At 37.9% G+C, this 17,618-nt stretch overlaps 1 protein-coding gene across 1 annotated transcript; it reads left to right on the forward strand.

Moving 5' to 3' along the window:
* The first annotated feature begins 966 nt into the window (after nt 1-966).
* On the forward strand, nt 967-14,919 carry LOC137290368 (uncharacterized). Its single transcript, XM_067821255.1, has 12 exons — nt 967-1,965; nt 3,670-3,803; nt 4,450-4,612; nt 6,904-6,998; nt 7,434-7,656; nt 7,864-8,021; nt 9,703-9,889; nt 10,360-10,515; nt 11,141-11,293; nt 12,075-12,156; nt 12,478-12,553; nt 12,938-14,919. Exons 1-12 carry the CDS (start codon nt 1,755-1,757, stop codon nt 14,018-14,020), a joined length of 2,721 nt encoding a protein of 906 aa, XP_067677356.1. The 5' UTR covers nt 967-1,754; the 3' UTR covers nt 14,021-14,919.
* Nucleotides 14,920-17,618: the final 2,699 nt, after the last annotated feature.

The following is a 17,618-nucleotide window of genomic DNA, read 5'->3' on the forward strand; positions in this document are numbered from 1 at the left end:
ATTTCATTTAACTCTTAGAGTTGGTCTTTTTAGCAGGAAATCCAACATCAACTTGGTAATGTCTACTAACAGCGTTTGTAACTGCTTGAGTTGGGAGTCAAAATTATGCTCTGGCTGTTTGGAAATAATTTAAATAGGTATTCAAATATCAATTTGAAATAACAATAATGGTAATCGAAAATCGAAACTAAAGTGTCAGACTCAATTTTTAATGAATCAAACCAAATCATTGCAGCCCTAGTTATGACAAACAGCATTACAACTTTGTTGTAATATCACCAGTCAACATGCCAAGGCAGACACTGGGCCACACAAACAGTTTGAGGAAATAATGACCCAAGTCTCCATACAATCAATTCTCTGTGTTTGGCAAGACATTTTTATTCACGCTAAAATGTAACTGATGTGCAGAAGAAATGCACAGAGACATATAGGCCATGTCTTACTTCTTGCCTTTTACCATAACTCAGTGACCATCTTGGATAATCCCAGTCTCATACAAAGACTGACAGCATGAATTTCATTGAATGCCTCGCCTCCTCTTCAGCTTCATCACAGCTAATCATCTGAATGTCAGAGACATCATTCAAATACTGATGAGAGGCTATGGCCAATATCCAAATTGCTTAACCCTTCTATTTTTTATCTTTTCTTTTTTTGTTTTGCACCTAAAGACTTAATCTTTAGTTGTAATAATATATTAGTTATTCTGCTATAAATATCAAGCATTTAGTTCATTCATTGTACATTCATCTGCTTCAGAATTAGAATAAATCAAACAATTATTGCATCTGTTTAATTGAATGTTCATTGTAGTCATTTGTCAAGAAAGTCATTAAAATTGAATATCCAATAATATTGTCTTGAACTGTATTTTGCTTTACAGGTGAAGAAAGCTGGAACTTGTATCCAACTGACACTCCTCTTGATCAGTCTTTCAATGGATGCAGTCCTTGATATCATTCACTCGTTTCCACATATTTTGCCTTTGGATTCAGCTCAGTCTGTTCTACAAACCTCTGGTTCACCAAATACCTCTGTATTCATCCAACATTCATGTCTGTCAACCACCCACAAGTTTTTAATCAGCTCAACAACTTTTGATGGTCCTGTGAGTTGCATGAACAGATATCTACCAACCTTCTCACTATGAGAACCTGCCTAGCAAATGGTCCATCCACTGACCAGACAATGATAGCCACCCAGTAACAATACCATATCTATCCAACAACTTTACAACTTATAAGATGTTACTGTATCCAGTCCCAACCTGCTTGCTATGTGACAGCCAAGCTGCAATCCACCTACAAACCTACCTTCCTTCCAAATACCTCCAAACCTCACATCTCTGGAAAGCACTTTTCACATCCATCCTCCCGGCCATCTGCTCTGTCCCATCCCTCCATCTCCTCATTTAATTCTTCTTTCCCATCTCTCCCTTTTTATCTCTCCTTGCCCTTTCACTATCATGTTCCACCACTCTTTCTATCCACTCTTTCTCTTTTCATCCCTGCCCCCTCATCAGCATCCATTCGTTTCCATTCTTCCATCACCTCTTCACATTCATTGTAGATCTAACCAATCCCGCCCAACATTGCCTCTTCCCATCATCTATCTAATCATGAACAAATTGTTGTTTTGACTCACCCCTCCTGTTTCCCATCTTTTCCTACCACACCCTCTCCTCATCCATCATTCCCCATTATCAATATCAACCCTCTCCTCATCCCTCCCTCCCACCAACAGTCCTCTTGATGTTCACCTCTCCAGGTGTCTGTTTCAGGGGTAACATGTCCTATTGTCGTCACCAGAATGAAACTTCCTGTCTGTGGAAGTCAAATGATGGCAAAGACACATACAGGATTGGACTGAACTACTACATAAGGGTTGTCGTGACAACTGGAAGTGGTGCAGATGAAGCTGTGCTTGAGGTTCAGAACTTTACCATGAACACATCCCTGCTTGGTATGAATTCAACACTTTGAGAACAGTATTTGATACAAGACCTGTCTGATTTCTGATGTACAATCTAAACTCACAGCTATCCAGCCTGATGGTCTGGTAACAGAATGCATGTTCCATACATCATAGTAATACTGAAGACTGTTGTAAATAGACTGCAACATAATAAATACATTTCACAGGGTCATTAAATTGTATTCATTGTAAACAACAATAAGTTAGTTTCTTAGGACTGTCTCATCTTGTTATATTCAATTTGAGCTAGTAAAATTTGTGAGTTCCAGCCCTGATGTCTGGCTGGGTTTTTGACTTATTTCATACACTAATTTAGAATAAATTTTTCAATGGAAAGTGATTATACAGGATGTGAAAATGTACATCCAGTATACATAACTGCATGACTTGGATGCATTTAGAGAACAAACATCCCAATGAACTAAAACAATGGAATATTGCATTAAAAGAATTTTGTAGGTGCAAGTTTGAGCTAGTGAGTATAGTTAGAAAATAAATAATCTTTCAGTGGTCTACCTTGTATAAATGTAACCCCATGTGCTAACAAACAAGTAAGACATCAACGGAGTTGCTCTGTTATTACTATAATGAAAGCTTTCAAAAAAGCCCAGTTCAATGTTGAGACCTCAGTTCATTTGAGACCTTCAATTTCAAAATCTTTAAATATGAAAGTAAGATAAAAGAATTTTGCAAAACAGTTCATGGTCTTTTATAATCTACAGGTATTAAGTATACAAAATTTGGAGAAGATAGGTGAAGTTGTTTTAGACGTATGCTCCGAATACAAACCTTCAAAAGGACAAAGTCCAAAACTGTTGCCACTGAAACAGAAAAAAATTAACATGTATGTTCAAACCCCTAAAAGGTACATCTACATGATATGGAGAGGTAGTATAGTAAATTTGGTGAAGATGGGTGAATTAGTTTCAGATTTATGCGCCCAAAACAAACTTAACACTATTAAAAAAGACAAAGTCCACCTTGTTGCCATGAAAACAGAAAAAAAGGTACATCTACATGATATTGAGAGGCGGAAATTTGGTGACGATGCTTCATGTAGTTTTAGAGTACCGGTACTGTTCTGGAGACAATGGGAATAACAACAAAACCCAACAATAATATGTCTCCCAATCCTTCGAGGGGAAGCAAAATTTGGAGCAACATCTAGAGAACAGATGTCACAATCTTTCTTTCATTTTGTTTCCAAATATACTACTAGAAAACATTCTACCACATTATGTTGTCTAGCCACAGTGACAAGTGAGTGAATGTGTTTAGTTTTACATCACTTTTAACAATATTTCAGGAATATCAGAGTAGGGGGCACCAGAAATGGGCTTCACACATTGTTTCCCCAGGGTGAATCAAACCCAGGTGTTCAGCATGACAAGCAACTCTTCATGGACTAGGTTACCCCACCACCTCTGACAAAACCAAGTAGTACATTTTTACAAATTAAGCCTAATGTTGTGACAATCCACTTGACAATCTTGTGCTAATGTTTAAAATACATTGCTAAAGTTGGAGGAAGCAATTTAATTGGGATTAGTAATATCTTGTTGTTATTGATCACAAATGCCTCAGACATCAGGGAATGCAATTTAATTATGAACCGTGCTAGTTTGTTGGTACTGATTATTAATATTAATGGATGCATGAACAACACACTAACCCACTGTGTTGGTGTTGCAGTGAAGCCAGCGCCTGTGCACAGCTTGACCGTGTTGGAAAAGAACTGGACCTGTCTGTCCCTCCAATGGAAACATAACAAGTCCTACAGGAACTTGCTGTACACCTTGCATGTAAAGCAGGGTGCAGACCTACAGGTGATGTATCCTGGAGCCTTTCTTGGGAGACATTTACTGATATTTCTGACAGCAATATTTTCACCCTGCAACAAAACCATTTCATGTCCAACTTAAACCATTTGATACATCTTTCTGAAATTGTGTACACAGACAAGGCTAGTGTTGAAGAGGTGGCTTTCACTGTTTGGGATTTCAAATTAAATTCAACATGTGTCTGCAGCTGGAAGTATGATATGATCAGATGAGGGCTAGGATCATTTTGTCATGACAGATTCAATATTTCTAAACAGCATTCAGGTCAGCATCAGTCAAGTACTGTACTAGTTCCCTTTACTATTCAGGATTTGTTTGTGTTTTCCTCTGGGAATCTTTTGCATAAATTACCAAAATAGTTGAAAACCTATCTGGAATAAACTGAAGATACTTTTCGGTGTATCATCAATTAACTTTCTATATCTATAAGGTTAGTTACATGTGGGTCTCCTGATGTTTGGAGAAAGTAAAATTATTCTTCAACAGGCATAAGATGCAAGGAAGGTGAGGGGTTTAGATCTGGTTTGGGTTAGGTTTTTTGTTTTAGTTTCTCCTGGTTCTAAAGAGTCTCACGGGATCAACTCTACATCATGTGTGATAACGTACTTCAAGTAAAATTTTGAATTTTCAGATTTACAACTACACCAATACTACTAGTGCCACTACTTGTGGACTACATCCTGGCTTGCTGTATACTCTGGAGGTGGCATGTATCCCCATCCCATATAGCTACAAGGAGCCTCATGGCTTCTACAGTCAGTGGACATCTGTTCATGCCAAGACTTGGGAAGATGGTGAGTCATACACTGTACAACTGTAGTCTTGCAAGGCTCCAAACACTGTTTTCTATATGGACACAATATGAAATAACCTGTTACTGTGTAGCATGCTCTAAGTGGTATAATTTCATTGATCATCTTAAAATGTCTGACATAGAAGGCAACACTTGTTTAGTCAGACCATGAATGTTGGTCTGTCTTTGTATCAACAATATTTTACATTACATGCAAGGTATGCACATGAAATCTGTTGTTTCTGATGACAAAGTTGATGTTACATATTACTGAATCAGGGCAACACAAATATCACCCTAGGGAGCCTCCAACTGATCAGAAGACAGCCAGTGATGACCCAAACATCTGGCAATATTTCAGATAAAACATGTACTTATTGGGTAAAACTAGGGTATGTTGAAAACAAGGTTTCACAACTATCAATATTTTAAATCTAGAACAGGAACATCTGACAGATCTGCAGTAGTCATTGGCCAGAGCAACCTACTGTCCACCTAAACTCACTCACTCATCCACTCACCCACCCTCACACCCACTCACTCACTCACCCAAACTTCAAAAGTCAATTTGGTTCGTTCCATCAAATTCCAATAGTGCCAAAGTTGTTTAGAGTGGCCAAGGGTTCTTGACAGTGATGTACACACCATCCCAGGACATCTCAGACATGTTCCAAAGTGGCAAGTTTGGACATAGTGCTGGCCATGATGTCTACGTTGTCTTGTTGGAGGTACTCAGTATCAGTACAAGCTGCGAGCACACAACAATGTCCCCATCAACACACAGAGGACACATCCTGTACCTCCAGAATCTACTGCCTTACTCTAAGACCTGTAGCTCACTGAAGCTCATCTAATTGAGAAGCGCTTTGATTTGATGGTTTGTTGTTTAATGCCACACTCAGCAATAATCCAGCTATATGGCGTCAGTCTGCAAATAATCAAGTTTTGATCACACAATCCAGTCATCAACAGCATGAGCATCAATCTAAGGAACTGGGATACAATGACATGTGTCAACCAAGTCAGCCTGACCAACTGATCCTGTTAGTTGCCACTTACAACTAGCATGTCTGACTGAAGACCAGACCATGATTTCTCGAAACAAAGTTAAGTCTGAGTTTTCACTCTAGGAGACAGTTTGGGTTTGGTGGCTAGATTACATAAGTTGTTTGGGCTTTTTTTATTTAACAAATGCAGGTGAGTTAAAAATTCAGCTGTTTCAAATTGTGAAATTCAGTTTGAAATTTGAGTAAAAACTTAAGTTTGTTTTGAGAAATCAGGGCCAGTTCTAACCCAGATCTTCCCGGTCTTATAACTCTCATTCTGATGAAATGGTTTTGTGCACCAGTGGCGCCCTGTTTGACCAGATTGATATATGTCATCAATGTTATTTATCCGTCGATATTGTGATTGCAATCTGCAAAAATATTGACTGTAAAATGTTCAGGCTTGTGTCACAATGCTCTTGTTCCAGCTTCCAACAAACCAACTGCAAATAGCTGTCCCTGAAGTGACAGATGCTGTATGTGAAAATTGATCAACTCAGTTTCAAACAATATCAGCACAACTTTCAGTCTGGTTTCTGTTACTGGGATGTACTGACATGTTTCACTGAAAATTTGAAAGTTTACCCAGACCATGTTCATATATCCATATCACTTTTGCATGTTTGCATAAAATTAATAAGTTGGTTTCCAAATAATAACACCCTATAATGTGCTACATTAATAGCATATACATGTTGGGAAATCTTGTGCACCTGATTGTGAAACCCCATACAGATTACTGCATGACATGATATCATATCACAATAGCATCCCAGATGACATTCAGCTTGTCATGTCACAATCATACCAGGCCAGATCAATAATAGAAAATATCTATTTATATTTTGAATACTGTCTTCACAGTCTCCCACAATAGATTCTTGCCAAACGTGTTACTAAATGAATTATTGAGTATTGGTTTACAAGAGGTATTGAAAGTCCTGTCATTGCATGTCAGTGTTATAACAAGGTTAAAATCAAATCAATTAGACGTATTGTTGAAAGCAGCAAAAACACTACACTCATTCACTCTTTCCAAAGCCTTTTCATGGCATGAGTGTACAAAGGTTGCCTCTTTGGCTTTTCTGGGAAACATACCATTTTGATACTGATTTTAAGGGCCAAGTTAAGACCTTAGCTTATTCTGTGAGGTAGGCTTATCTATGGTTTGCCATGACATATCTGATTGAAGCATCTCATTCAGTATTGTCTGTTATATTGTTATATTGCTGGATGTGTTCTTCAGTGCCAAGTGGTGTTCCTGGTGTTGAGATCAGCAGCTTCAGATACCACAGGTGCAGCTCTCAGACCTCAGATTGTGAGGTCACCATCTACTGGCAGGTATGTACAATAATGCTTGTTAGCTAATTTTGACCCAGGAAGGCCCAGAGTAAATATTATGTATCTTGCATAACCCATCCTTGTCTTAAGGAGCGACTAACGGGATCGGGTGATCAGGCTTGCTGACTTGGTTGACAAATAGCATTGCTTCCCAATCATGCAGATCGGTGCTCATGATGTTGATTACAGGATTGTCTGGTCCAGACTCAACTATGTACAGACCGCTGCCATACAGCTGGAATATTGCTGAAAAACTAACCTCTCTCACTCATTATCCATATTCCCAAAACACAATGGCTACAAATCTGGGGCAAACAAACAAGTGATTGATATTATGAACAAGGTCCATATCTCTAGAGTATGATGATGGACAGTTAGCAGAATCAACGAACTTTGTTTTATCTAAATACTTATTTCAATTTTCCTTAACAAAAGCCAGTTCCAGAAATGGAGTGTAATGGGGAGATAACACACTACCAGGTGACACGGATCGACACAGAGTTGGGACAGATGCAGGAGTTTGAGGTGGAGGGGTCAAACACATCACTTGACCTCTGGGTCAAGAAGGTCAGACAGTACTTGATCAAACTGAAGGCCAGGACTCGGGTTGGCTATTCGGAACACTACGCATCCATGGTGATTCCAGCATACCAGTACAGTAAGTAGATCATTTTTGGAAAGTTCTTTGAAAATTACCAATTATAAATCCCACAAGGATAAAAAGAAAAATCATCTATGACTCATCCCTTACATGGAAATGATGTGGGAAGTCCATTTCTGGTTTCCCCCTTCATGATACTGATTGAATATTGCTGAAAGCTGCATTAAAAACTAAAACACACTCTTGTCGCTTGACCTGTTGCAGAGTTGCCTCCCCCTACCGACATCTTGGTGGAGGCCGTAGGTTCTATTCTGCACATCAGCTGGGGTCCCCCAGAACTTACCCAGAACTTCCCCGCAGGGCGAATTCTTGGGTACACACTGTACTACTGTACAGACTCCAAGTCCACATACAAATGTGAGGTAAGACATGAATAAACGGCTACTCATCACTCAGGCTGGTTTATAAAAACTGTGGTTTGATCCAAATGCATAGTGGCCATTGTAGATGTGATTGTGTGTGAGGGCGAGCATGTCTGTCCATGATTCTTCCATTTATTCTTTCAAATAAATAAAATAAAACTGTATATTTGAGGAATAGAAGGGGGTTGGGGAGACAAAATGATAGTTGGATAAGAAGCATCGAAAAGTTTAAATAAAAATGGAACTGAGCTTTTCTATCAAACAAATAGGTTATCCGTTTCAACATTTTCTAGCAACTGGTCATCTATTATAATGGCTAGACGAGGGAAGGGGCATTAAAAAAGTAAAAAATAGTACTTGGAAAAAAGCATTATAATACAGCCCTAAGGCCAGTAACTCACATGCTTAACATACAAGGATGTGTCTGATGTTGAAAACAAAGATCTATTTGGGTTATGGTACACTGATTATTCTAGAGGTTGTTTACAACATGTGGTGTTTTCAATGAGCCTTAACTGTTTACACAGATGGTTGTCACAGCATATACAGACAGTTAATGGAATTGTTACACACCCGTCGTTAGGACATTTTTTTCCTCTTGTCAACATGGTTACAGGGTATCAACTGAACTCAAGGAAAAGTCAACTGGAAATCTTCACTGAAAGATTTTGAAGTAGGCCTATTAGTTCAGTCAAAACTTTACAGGTGGTGGTTTGAATCAAAGAAGGAATGCTCATTGTTGGCAATTTAAGTTTGACAAATGAAGAAACATAGTTCAATTCTTACTTCCTCATAAGATAAAAACAAAACCATTTACATTTTATCAGATAAGGCTATGGGCTTAATCTATACTTATCATTTATTTACATCCAAATAATAAAATATCTTGTAGAAGAATCCAATTTGTATGATGTTTCAAATGGCTGATCTAACCTGTAATATGTATACACTTTCCCCAATCCATCTTACAGGATACCTCTTTTAAATCTACATGCAAACATCATAAATACACACAACCTACTTTGTGAACTGAGGGACAGAATTCTATCCATGATTCCCTGTGTACTTGAGCAAAGACTTTAAAGATGTAAAGGAATTTGTACTGCAGGTCAAACATGAAATTCAAACCTCACTTTCTACCTATGGCCTGAAAACCCTGTAACATGTGTATAAATAAGTTGACTAGATCCAGACTGAGACAATATGATAATGATGATATTATCATGTCAGAAACACATGACTGGTAGCTGCAGGCATGATTTGATTTGTATATTAGCTGCCAGCAAATACAAACAATTCTTATATAATCAAATAATTGATATGGAACATAAAGTCACTGAAGTTAATCTCTAACCGGTATTTTAATGACATATTTATTACTTGCTGAACTTTTGTGTGCAAAATACTTGTTGGTAGGTGAAGACAAACAAGTTTAAACAAGTTTTAATTTTTTTATTTCATCTTTAAGTGAATATGGAACAAGGGTGCAGTGTTAGTTTTAATCATCATTTTACTGTTTGATTTTACGACGGACATTTGACATAGATTTTGTCATTTCTTTATTAACTATAATGCAATAGAGACCATCAACATACAAAATTCCTAATAAATCAATGTGACGATAACCTATCAGCGTAACATGTGCCTCGTCCTTTAGCCATTGGGCAACACTTTATTTCAGGATCCTGTTCAGTGGCTCCACCTCACAAACAACCAGACATCCCTCCAATGGACAGTGCCTGATGGTGACCATGACAACAAGATGATTGGAATGTCAGTAGAGATGGAGACATCAAGAAAGAACATCAGCAGTGGCCTGCTATGGAATGAGTGTGTTTATAGGCAGAAGGGTGAGTGCAGGACACCATGTCATATATACATAGTTGTTCATTAACAGATGGAAATTAATATTGCATTTGTATATCAATTTGTGAGGGTAGGTCTGGAGCACTGGCTGTTTGTACTGGTGTAGACACATGACTGTTCAGTAGTGCTTCCCTTCTGAGTTACCGGTATTGAACTCCACTCATGGAGATATCCCATTATACAGAGGTAGCATGATAATGACAAAACTGGTCAAGACAATCTAGGGAACAATGTAATGAGCAACATTCCATGCTGTTCATGCATGACATGCAATCAACCAAGAATTGTTAGTCAACTGTTTAGACTACCCAGACCTGAATGTCTTTCCTCTTGACAACTTCTAGATACTGTACTCCATACATCACACCTGTAGTGGAATTTATGCTTACACATCTTAAATCTGCATTTTTAAAGATGAAACTGGCCTTGGTTATATCATGCAAGTCTTTCCCTACCTTCCATTATATTTCAGATCTTTGTCCTCCGCGAAATGTCCGCTTTTCACGCAAACAACCTGACAATGGCCTCCAAGTTGACTGGGACAAGTTTGTGTGCGCGGACAACCCTGTATATGTCAGCCACTTTGTGTTGTCTTACTGCGTCACCAACAGTCGTGCTGAATGTGCAGGTTGGTGCACATGCGGATCCAGTGGAGGGGAGCTGGGGTGCACATCCCACCTTTTGTACTGAAAGTTAATTATATGACCACTGAAACATGCATGAAAATGACTGGCAATGAATTGTGCAGCTGCCACACCCACCTTTTTCTCAAGAGTGTACACTGACTCCCACTACAAATCCCCATCCCTCTTCCTCTTTCTACCTCTTTTGATGCATGTTGTTTCATTGCCACCCTTATCATATCGTTATTTCATGAGTTTAAGGGACTTTGAGGTAGCTACGTGGTGTAAGTGTCCGTTTCGTCCATTCCCCACCTGGGCATAAGGTGTTAAGATCATTTCTGGTGTCCCTTTTTCACTCACTTTTTCACAACCTCAGATCTGATATTATGAAATTATACATTTATATACATGAAACAGATGTTATTTGAAGGCCCACAATGAACCATATTTGTGTAGTTACCTATGTGTATCTTATGAAACAACAGTGAACCAGCAATCACTATGCACCTTACATGCCCCACAGTAAACCTGACCTTCATCATCAATCTGTATGTACCTTATTCTCCTGACAGTGGACCTAACTGTATTTTGGGGTGATCTGGGGACACTGATGTTAGTCAATATTTTCAGATCCATCTGTGCAAGTCAACATCTCCAACAAAGATGTGAGCCATGTGATCAACAGTCTGTCAGCAGGAGTGAAGTACAGGGTGACACTCCGGGCAGTGTCCAGGACAGAGAAGGGGCCAGAGAGTGACCCCATCAGCAAAGAGGTGAAAAAAGGTAATGATGACCCAAGCCATATTATCTGGTTACTGTAACTATAACTGGTCTCCATGCCATAACCACTGCATGAATTAAACATGTTTACTTATATTGTTGTATACATTTTTAACAAGTTGGAGGCAGGTGCGTACTCTTAAAGTTGCACCCGCCTACATGGGTGGAGTAAAATCAAGGTATGCATCCCAGATTAGGCTTTTTCATTATGATAAGTGGTAAGGGAAGTAGTGCAACAGCATCAGTTATCTATTTTTATTGTTAGCAATGCATTGTGAGTAGTAACAAGGAAAATAGTAGAATAAAAATACAAGTTATTGACTAAAGTTTGTAGACACCTGCTTTCAGTGGTAAGCTTTATCATGCGTTTTGATAAGCTTTATCATACTTTGATTATTCAGTTGCATGTCACATTTCCTCAGTCATCACCCTAGGCCCCCATAAAATGTGCCTTTGTTTATTTCAACCATACAAAGCAAGTAAAATCTGTTATCTGCGATTAAACAAAGTGAAACAACATTGTTATACTTCAAGGAAGCATGTCGGATTATAGATAACAGACAATTGTACACCCATTGCAGGTTTTCCTGAAAATAAATATCTCCAGTGCACAATAGAATATATGAAGTGTGTACATTTTTTAAATTTTTATAGGGCACTTACAAAGATTTCTGGCTGATTAGCAAAGAAGTTACAAGGTCAAAGGGTACATAATACTGCTTAAGTTTACTCACTGTCCAGACACCTATAACTTTGTAAATGTGACAGTGGTTTCTACTTTCAGCTTCTGGTTACATGTGGTTGAAGGTGCTGGTAGTGGTCCTGGTAGTTGTCTTCATACTGTTGGTCCTTTGTGTTTGCTACTGGTGAGTAGGTGTGATCCAACATTGTTGTGGTAGGTTCCCAAGCCCTTATTTAGTTCTTAGTGATGATACAGAAGTGTAATACCGGTAGTAGATTTGTTTGTAGGTGTCTATGGAGAAAATCTGAGTGAAGATCTGTAAAAGAAGTAAGACAGACACATGTGCATTTATGGATACATTTGTAAATACAGTGAAAGGTAAATGAGATACTGACAGTAACATTAACAGGTAGTCTATATACATTTGTGCATGTGTTGTTCATACCATGCGTTTGCGTATTTTGTGCACACCTTGTGTTCAAAACCAGTTTGTTTGTATCTGCAGGAAGGTACACAACTGCAGGGTGCCAAAGAAAGGATGGTACTTCCCTATCACCATGCCAGAGTTTCCTCTATCACAGGTGTGTATTACATATACACTGATATCCATGTGACAGTAATACAGCTACTCCCAAAATACTGCAGGGGCAGCACTAAAGTTACTCTCTTGTGAATTTTGGAGGTTATTAATCTGTTACTGCATCATATCTACTCTAAAAATATCTATTTCTGTATGAGATTGGGTGATTTACGTGTTGTGCATGCACCAGGACCTAGATTTTTAAAGCTCTGTTAGTGCTAAGATAGTAATAAGTTCATGTTAATGTATGGTACTTATGACTCAAAAATCTAGGCATAGGTTTTAAACAAAGACAATCAAAGAATGATGGAGCCTAACCTGTCTCTTCATCTTTGACCTGTCCTTTTTGCCTGCATCAACTGTATACGTTGTGTCTCTGTTACAGATTACTGTAAGTAATGGCCAACATGAATATCATCCATATGCTGTAGATAACATCAACAATTCAACCAACAGGAACATATGTGTCTTTTCTGAGACACATCTGTCATGCATGGATCATCAGAATCAGAGCTCTACTTCTGGATCAAGAGCTAAGAGCTGCATGAAACAACACAGAGCAAAGGGAAGCTCTTCAGATGCAAGTGAAATATTATCCTCAGTTGGGAACAAATCTGTAGAAACCTATTCAAAGGTAGACTTGCCAAGTGAGTGTACAACTACAGATAATATATCTGTCTGTCTTTCCAATCAGGACTGCCTAAATTCTGGACAGAATTATTCATCCGAGATGGAGGTTCAACATGGGTTTATGTTTGCATCACCCTCATTTTCAATCCATGTCCCCAAACCTCAGTTACCCACACTTCCCACTCTGTCACCCACACCCCATGCTCAATCACCCACAACCCAGGCTCAGTCACCCACACCCCCAACTCACTCACCCACACCAAGTCAGTCCACTACACCATACACTCAGTCACCCACACCCCCAACTCAGTCATCCACACCCAGCACACAGTCATTGGCACCCAAAACTCAGTTACCCACATCCCATGCTCACTCACCAACTCCCAATAACCAGCCACCCACATCCAATACACAGTCACCACTACCCCACACACCATCATCCACACGTAACAGTCAGTCACCCACACCCCCAACTCAATCACACACATCTAATTCTATTCCTTCAGACCTACTGTCCCTTGCTCATCTTCCCACTGGCCCATCTACACAACCCCAAATCCCTAATATTGTTCCAAGAACCCATCTATTAAACCCCTTTGCCCCACCTCCACATTCACAAGCTCCTCATGTTATCACCCACCAATTGCCAAACCCTTCCCCACCCTTCACGTTATCCCTACAGCCACAATCCCCAACTGCTATAGCCACATGTCTCCCACCCAGCTGTTCCCCTGCCACACCCCTACCATCATGCACCCCTACCCAAGCTCCCTCTGCAGGCTATGTGAGTCATGTTGAAGCTCTGAATCTGTGTCAAAGCAAGAATCATCATGAATGATGAGACTGACAGTCATTCTTAGACAAATTGGCCATCTTACTGGTTGCCAAAATACACTTCTGAACCATTTCTTTTAAAACTGTATTAAATACTTTCACTTAAAGCAACTTTATCAATAAAAGGTAGATCTATTTATTTATCATGCATTTGTAATGAAAAGAGATTCAATGTAACATGTGAGTTGTATGTTGTATATACTGTAGTAAACTGATTGACTGATTACACCTTATAGTCAGTTATCAAATTGTATATGATCATTTTCATTACATCACTTGCTATTGTTGCATCTATAGAAATGAAATCAACCACAACATCAGAGTGAATGTTTAGAAAGTTTAAGAGAAGGAACAGGTGTTTTTGTCTCAGATGATGGGACAGGCATTTTTTTAAACTATGCTGTCTCTAATACCTAAGTCAAACAAGAAGACACTAAATAGGAAAAAAAATGTTTGAAACCCTGTCTGGAATGGAACTCAGAAAGTGGTGTAATGATGACCATACAAAATGATCATTACAAAATAATAGCATTCTTTTCAAAATTACACATAGAAGATTAAACTGTATTTAGATTTATGTAATTTAAGCCACCAGCTGTTATAACTTGTTATCTTACATCTTTCAAGGGCATTTGGTTGGTTGATGGAGGTTAGCTGGTCATCAATATTTCTGTACATCATACCATAAACCTCACAATCTAGATTACATTTGACACTGTGTACAGACTTTCACAATCCCAACCCTGTACAGTGTCACATTATTACACTGTAGGGCTTAAGGCCTTGTAGCTAACATTATTATGTCAAAATTAAAACATGCATCTCACTTGACATATGCCTTCTTAGATATTGATATATTGACAAAAGCTTTCATAGATGTTGCCACATTGACTAAAGCAGTTTTCTTAGATATTGATACATTGGTTAAAGAAGCTTTCTAAGATGTTGATACAATGACTAATGCTTCCTTAGATATTGATATATTTACTAAAGCTTTCTTAGAAATTGATACATTGACAAAAGCTTTCATAGCTTTTGATACAGTGACTAAAGATTTCTGAGATCCTAATATATTTACTAAAGCTTTCTTAGATATTGACACATTGACTAAAGCTTTCTTAGATGTTGATACATTGACTAAAGCAGCTTTCCTGGTTATTGATCCATTGATTATAGCAGCTTTTCTTTGATATTGATACATTTACTAAGGCTTTCTTAGATAATGATACACTGACTAAAGTTTTCTTAGATATTTATATATTGACTAATGCACTCTTATATATTGACACATTGACTAAAGCATTGTTGGTAATTTACTGACTGATACTGGCAAATACTTATTGTTTGGGCATGTCCCATGCACTACCTCCACTGATCAGGTATCTTGGGCACTGAAGAGGACAATTACCCTAAACCTAGCTAAGTTCAGGAATTTGTCTATGATTTGCCAGCCATGGAAAGGTGATGAGCTCTAAAGTACTCAGACAATTTGTTTTCTTGATTGCCAAGGACAAAATGTGAACCAGATGTAGTTTGTGTTAACCCTAGATAAGTGCAGGAAATACGAACAAATGTTTATATTTATTGTTTTTACCATTTTACTGTTAGATGTGCATATCAATCAAACATTGTTGTGAATATTTTTGTAATAACACTGGAAAATATTCAAGTGCAAGTATATCTCAAGTAATCTGATGTTCTATGTATGATAGATTCCTGTGCAACTGTGCAGCTTTGTCTGGAAACAGCATTCATGATCTATCAGTCAGTGTGATGCTGCGTCTGTGAAAATCTATCACTCTGTGCAACTGCTGGTGTGCAAAGTAGCTGAGTAGCTGCTATTATTGCTCAGTTTGCACAGGCAAACGGGATTTTGTCGGTGTAACTATTTCATCTGTGATAAGATAGATAAACTTCATTATCCCACATGGGAAATGTGTCTTGTATTCAAAGAGCCAATAAAAACTATATAACTATATATTATAACTATATAATACACTATATAATATAAACTATATACTATACAAACTATATAAACTATATAATATTACAATACACCATAATATTATAATACACTATATAAACTATATAACATAACTTTCATGGCCAGAGCTTCCATTTTAACTCTTGAATCATACTGGAAAGAAAGAGGTACCAAAGATAGCCTCAAATTTTGTGTAAGAGGAAGATTTCTATACCATGCACATATATATGATTGTCAGTGTATGAAATAGCATCTGCCCGGCGTCCCGCTGGTTACTAGTTTCATGGCGGGCTTTCAGCTTTATTTTATAGCTGGCCCTGTGGGCCAACATATTTTCCAAGATTTTATATATTTGACCATGTCACTAACTACGGACATATCTCGAAAATAACTTACAATTGTGGTAGCTAGATTATGTCTATACAGTTCATGATCAATCAAACTGTAACTTCCACAGATCAACCTACCCATTTATATAACACTAAATGTGACTGGTCTAGAGAATGCTTTTCAGCCAATGAATAATGTTGTTCTTTTTTCGCACTTCTGCTTCAGATGGCAATGACGCTAAATGAATCAACAGTGACCACCAAGTTATGATTTTATTAAATTTGCTTTTGCACATGTTCATGTTTACCTCACTACAAGTAATTTATTAATTACATTATTTTAACACCATATCTCAATTTCCTATTTTTAATACAGGGCTGGTTATATGTTAACAACCTGGCAATATTTTTTAGTTATCAGATTTTTTAAGAGTTTTATACACTGTGATGACTATTTATGCCAATACAGCTATCTTGCATGTACACTAATTCATTTATTTGTATTTGCTTTTATTGAAAAATTACCAGTTGAATAAATAACTTTACAAAAAAAGGGATGCATGTGTTATTTCTGAGATACTTCATCAGACATGAATAACAATGTTGGTTTATTGTTTAACTTCATGCTCAGAATATTCCAGCAGTATGGCTGTGGTCTGTAACTGAGTGAGTGAGTTTACTTTTGCACCATGTTTTTGGAATATGAATAATGAGTGAGTGAGGATAGTTTTACAGCAACCTCAGCAATATTCCATCTATATGGCAGCGGTCTGTAAATAATTGACTGGACCAGACTATCCAGTGATCAACAGCATGAGCATCACTCTGCACAATTGGGAACCAATGACATGTCAACGAGTCTGGCCACCTGATTCAGTTAGTCGCCTCTTACGTCAATCATGGTTGCCTTTTGTGACAAGCATGGGTTGCTAAAGACCTATTCTACCCCTGATCTTAATGGGTGGTCTGTAACTAATCAGGTTTGGATCACACAATCTCATGATCAAAAGCATGGCCATAAATAACAAATAGTTTAAGAGAATAATCCTATTATTTCTGATCACATGTTTGGTGTGATGGGATGTCCACTTGGGGTGGATCCTGGACTTAAAAGCAATATCAGCTATCAGTTTCATAGTTTTACACAAAAGAATACAGCTTTTAACATTTACAAACATTTAGACTATATGTGGATTAAATGTTCACCTGTAAAAATATAAATACATATCTATTGATAAAGCCATGTGCATTTATGTATTCTAATGCACATCACAACAACATTCTTTTGA

This window comes from Haliotis asinina, chromosome 7, assembly GCF_037392515.1.
Source record: "Haliotis asinina isolate JCU_RB_2024 chromosome 7, JCU_Hal_asi_v2, whole genome shotgun sequence".
NCBI lineage: Eukaryota > Metazoa > Mollusca > Gastropoda > Lepetellida > Haliotidae > Haliotis > Haliotis asinina.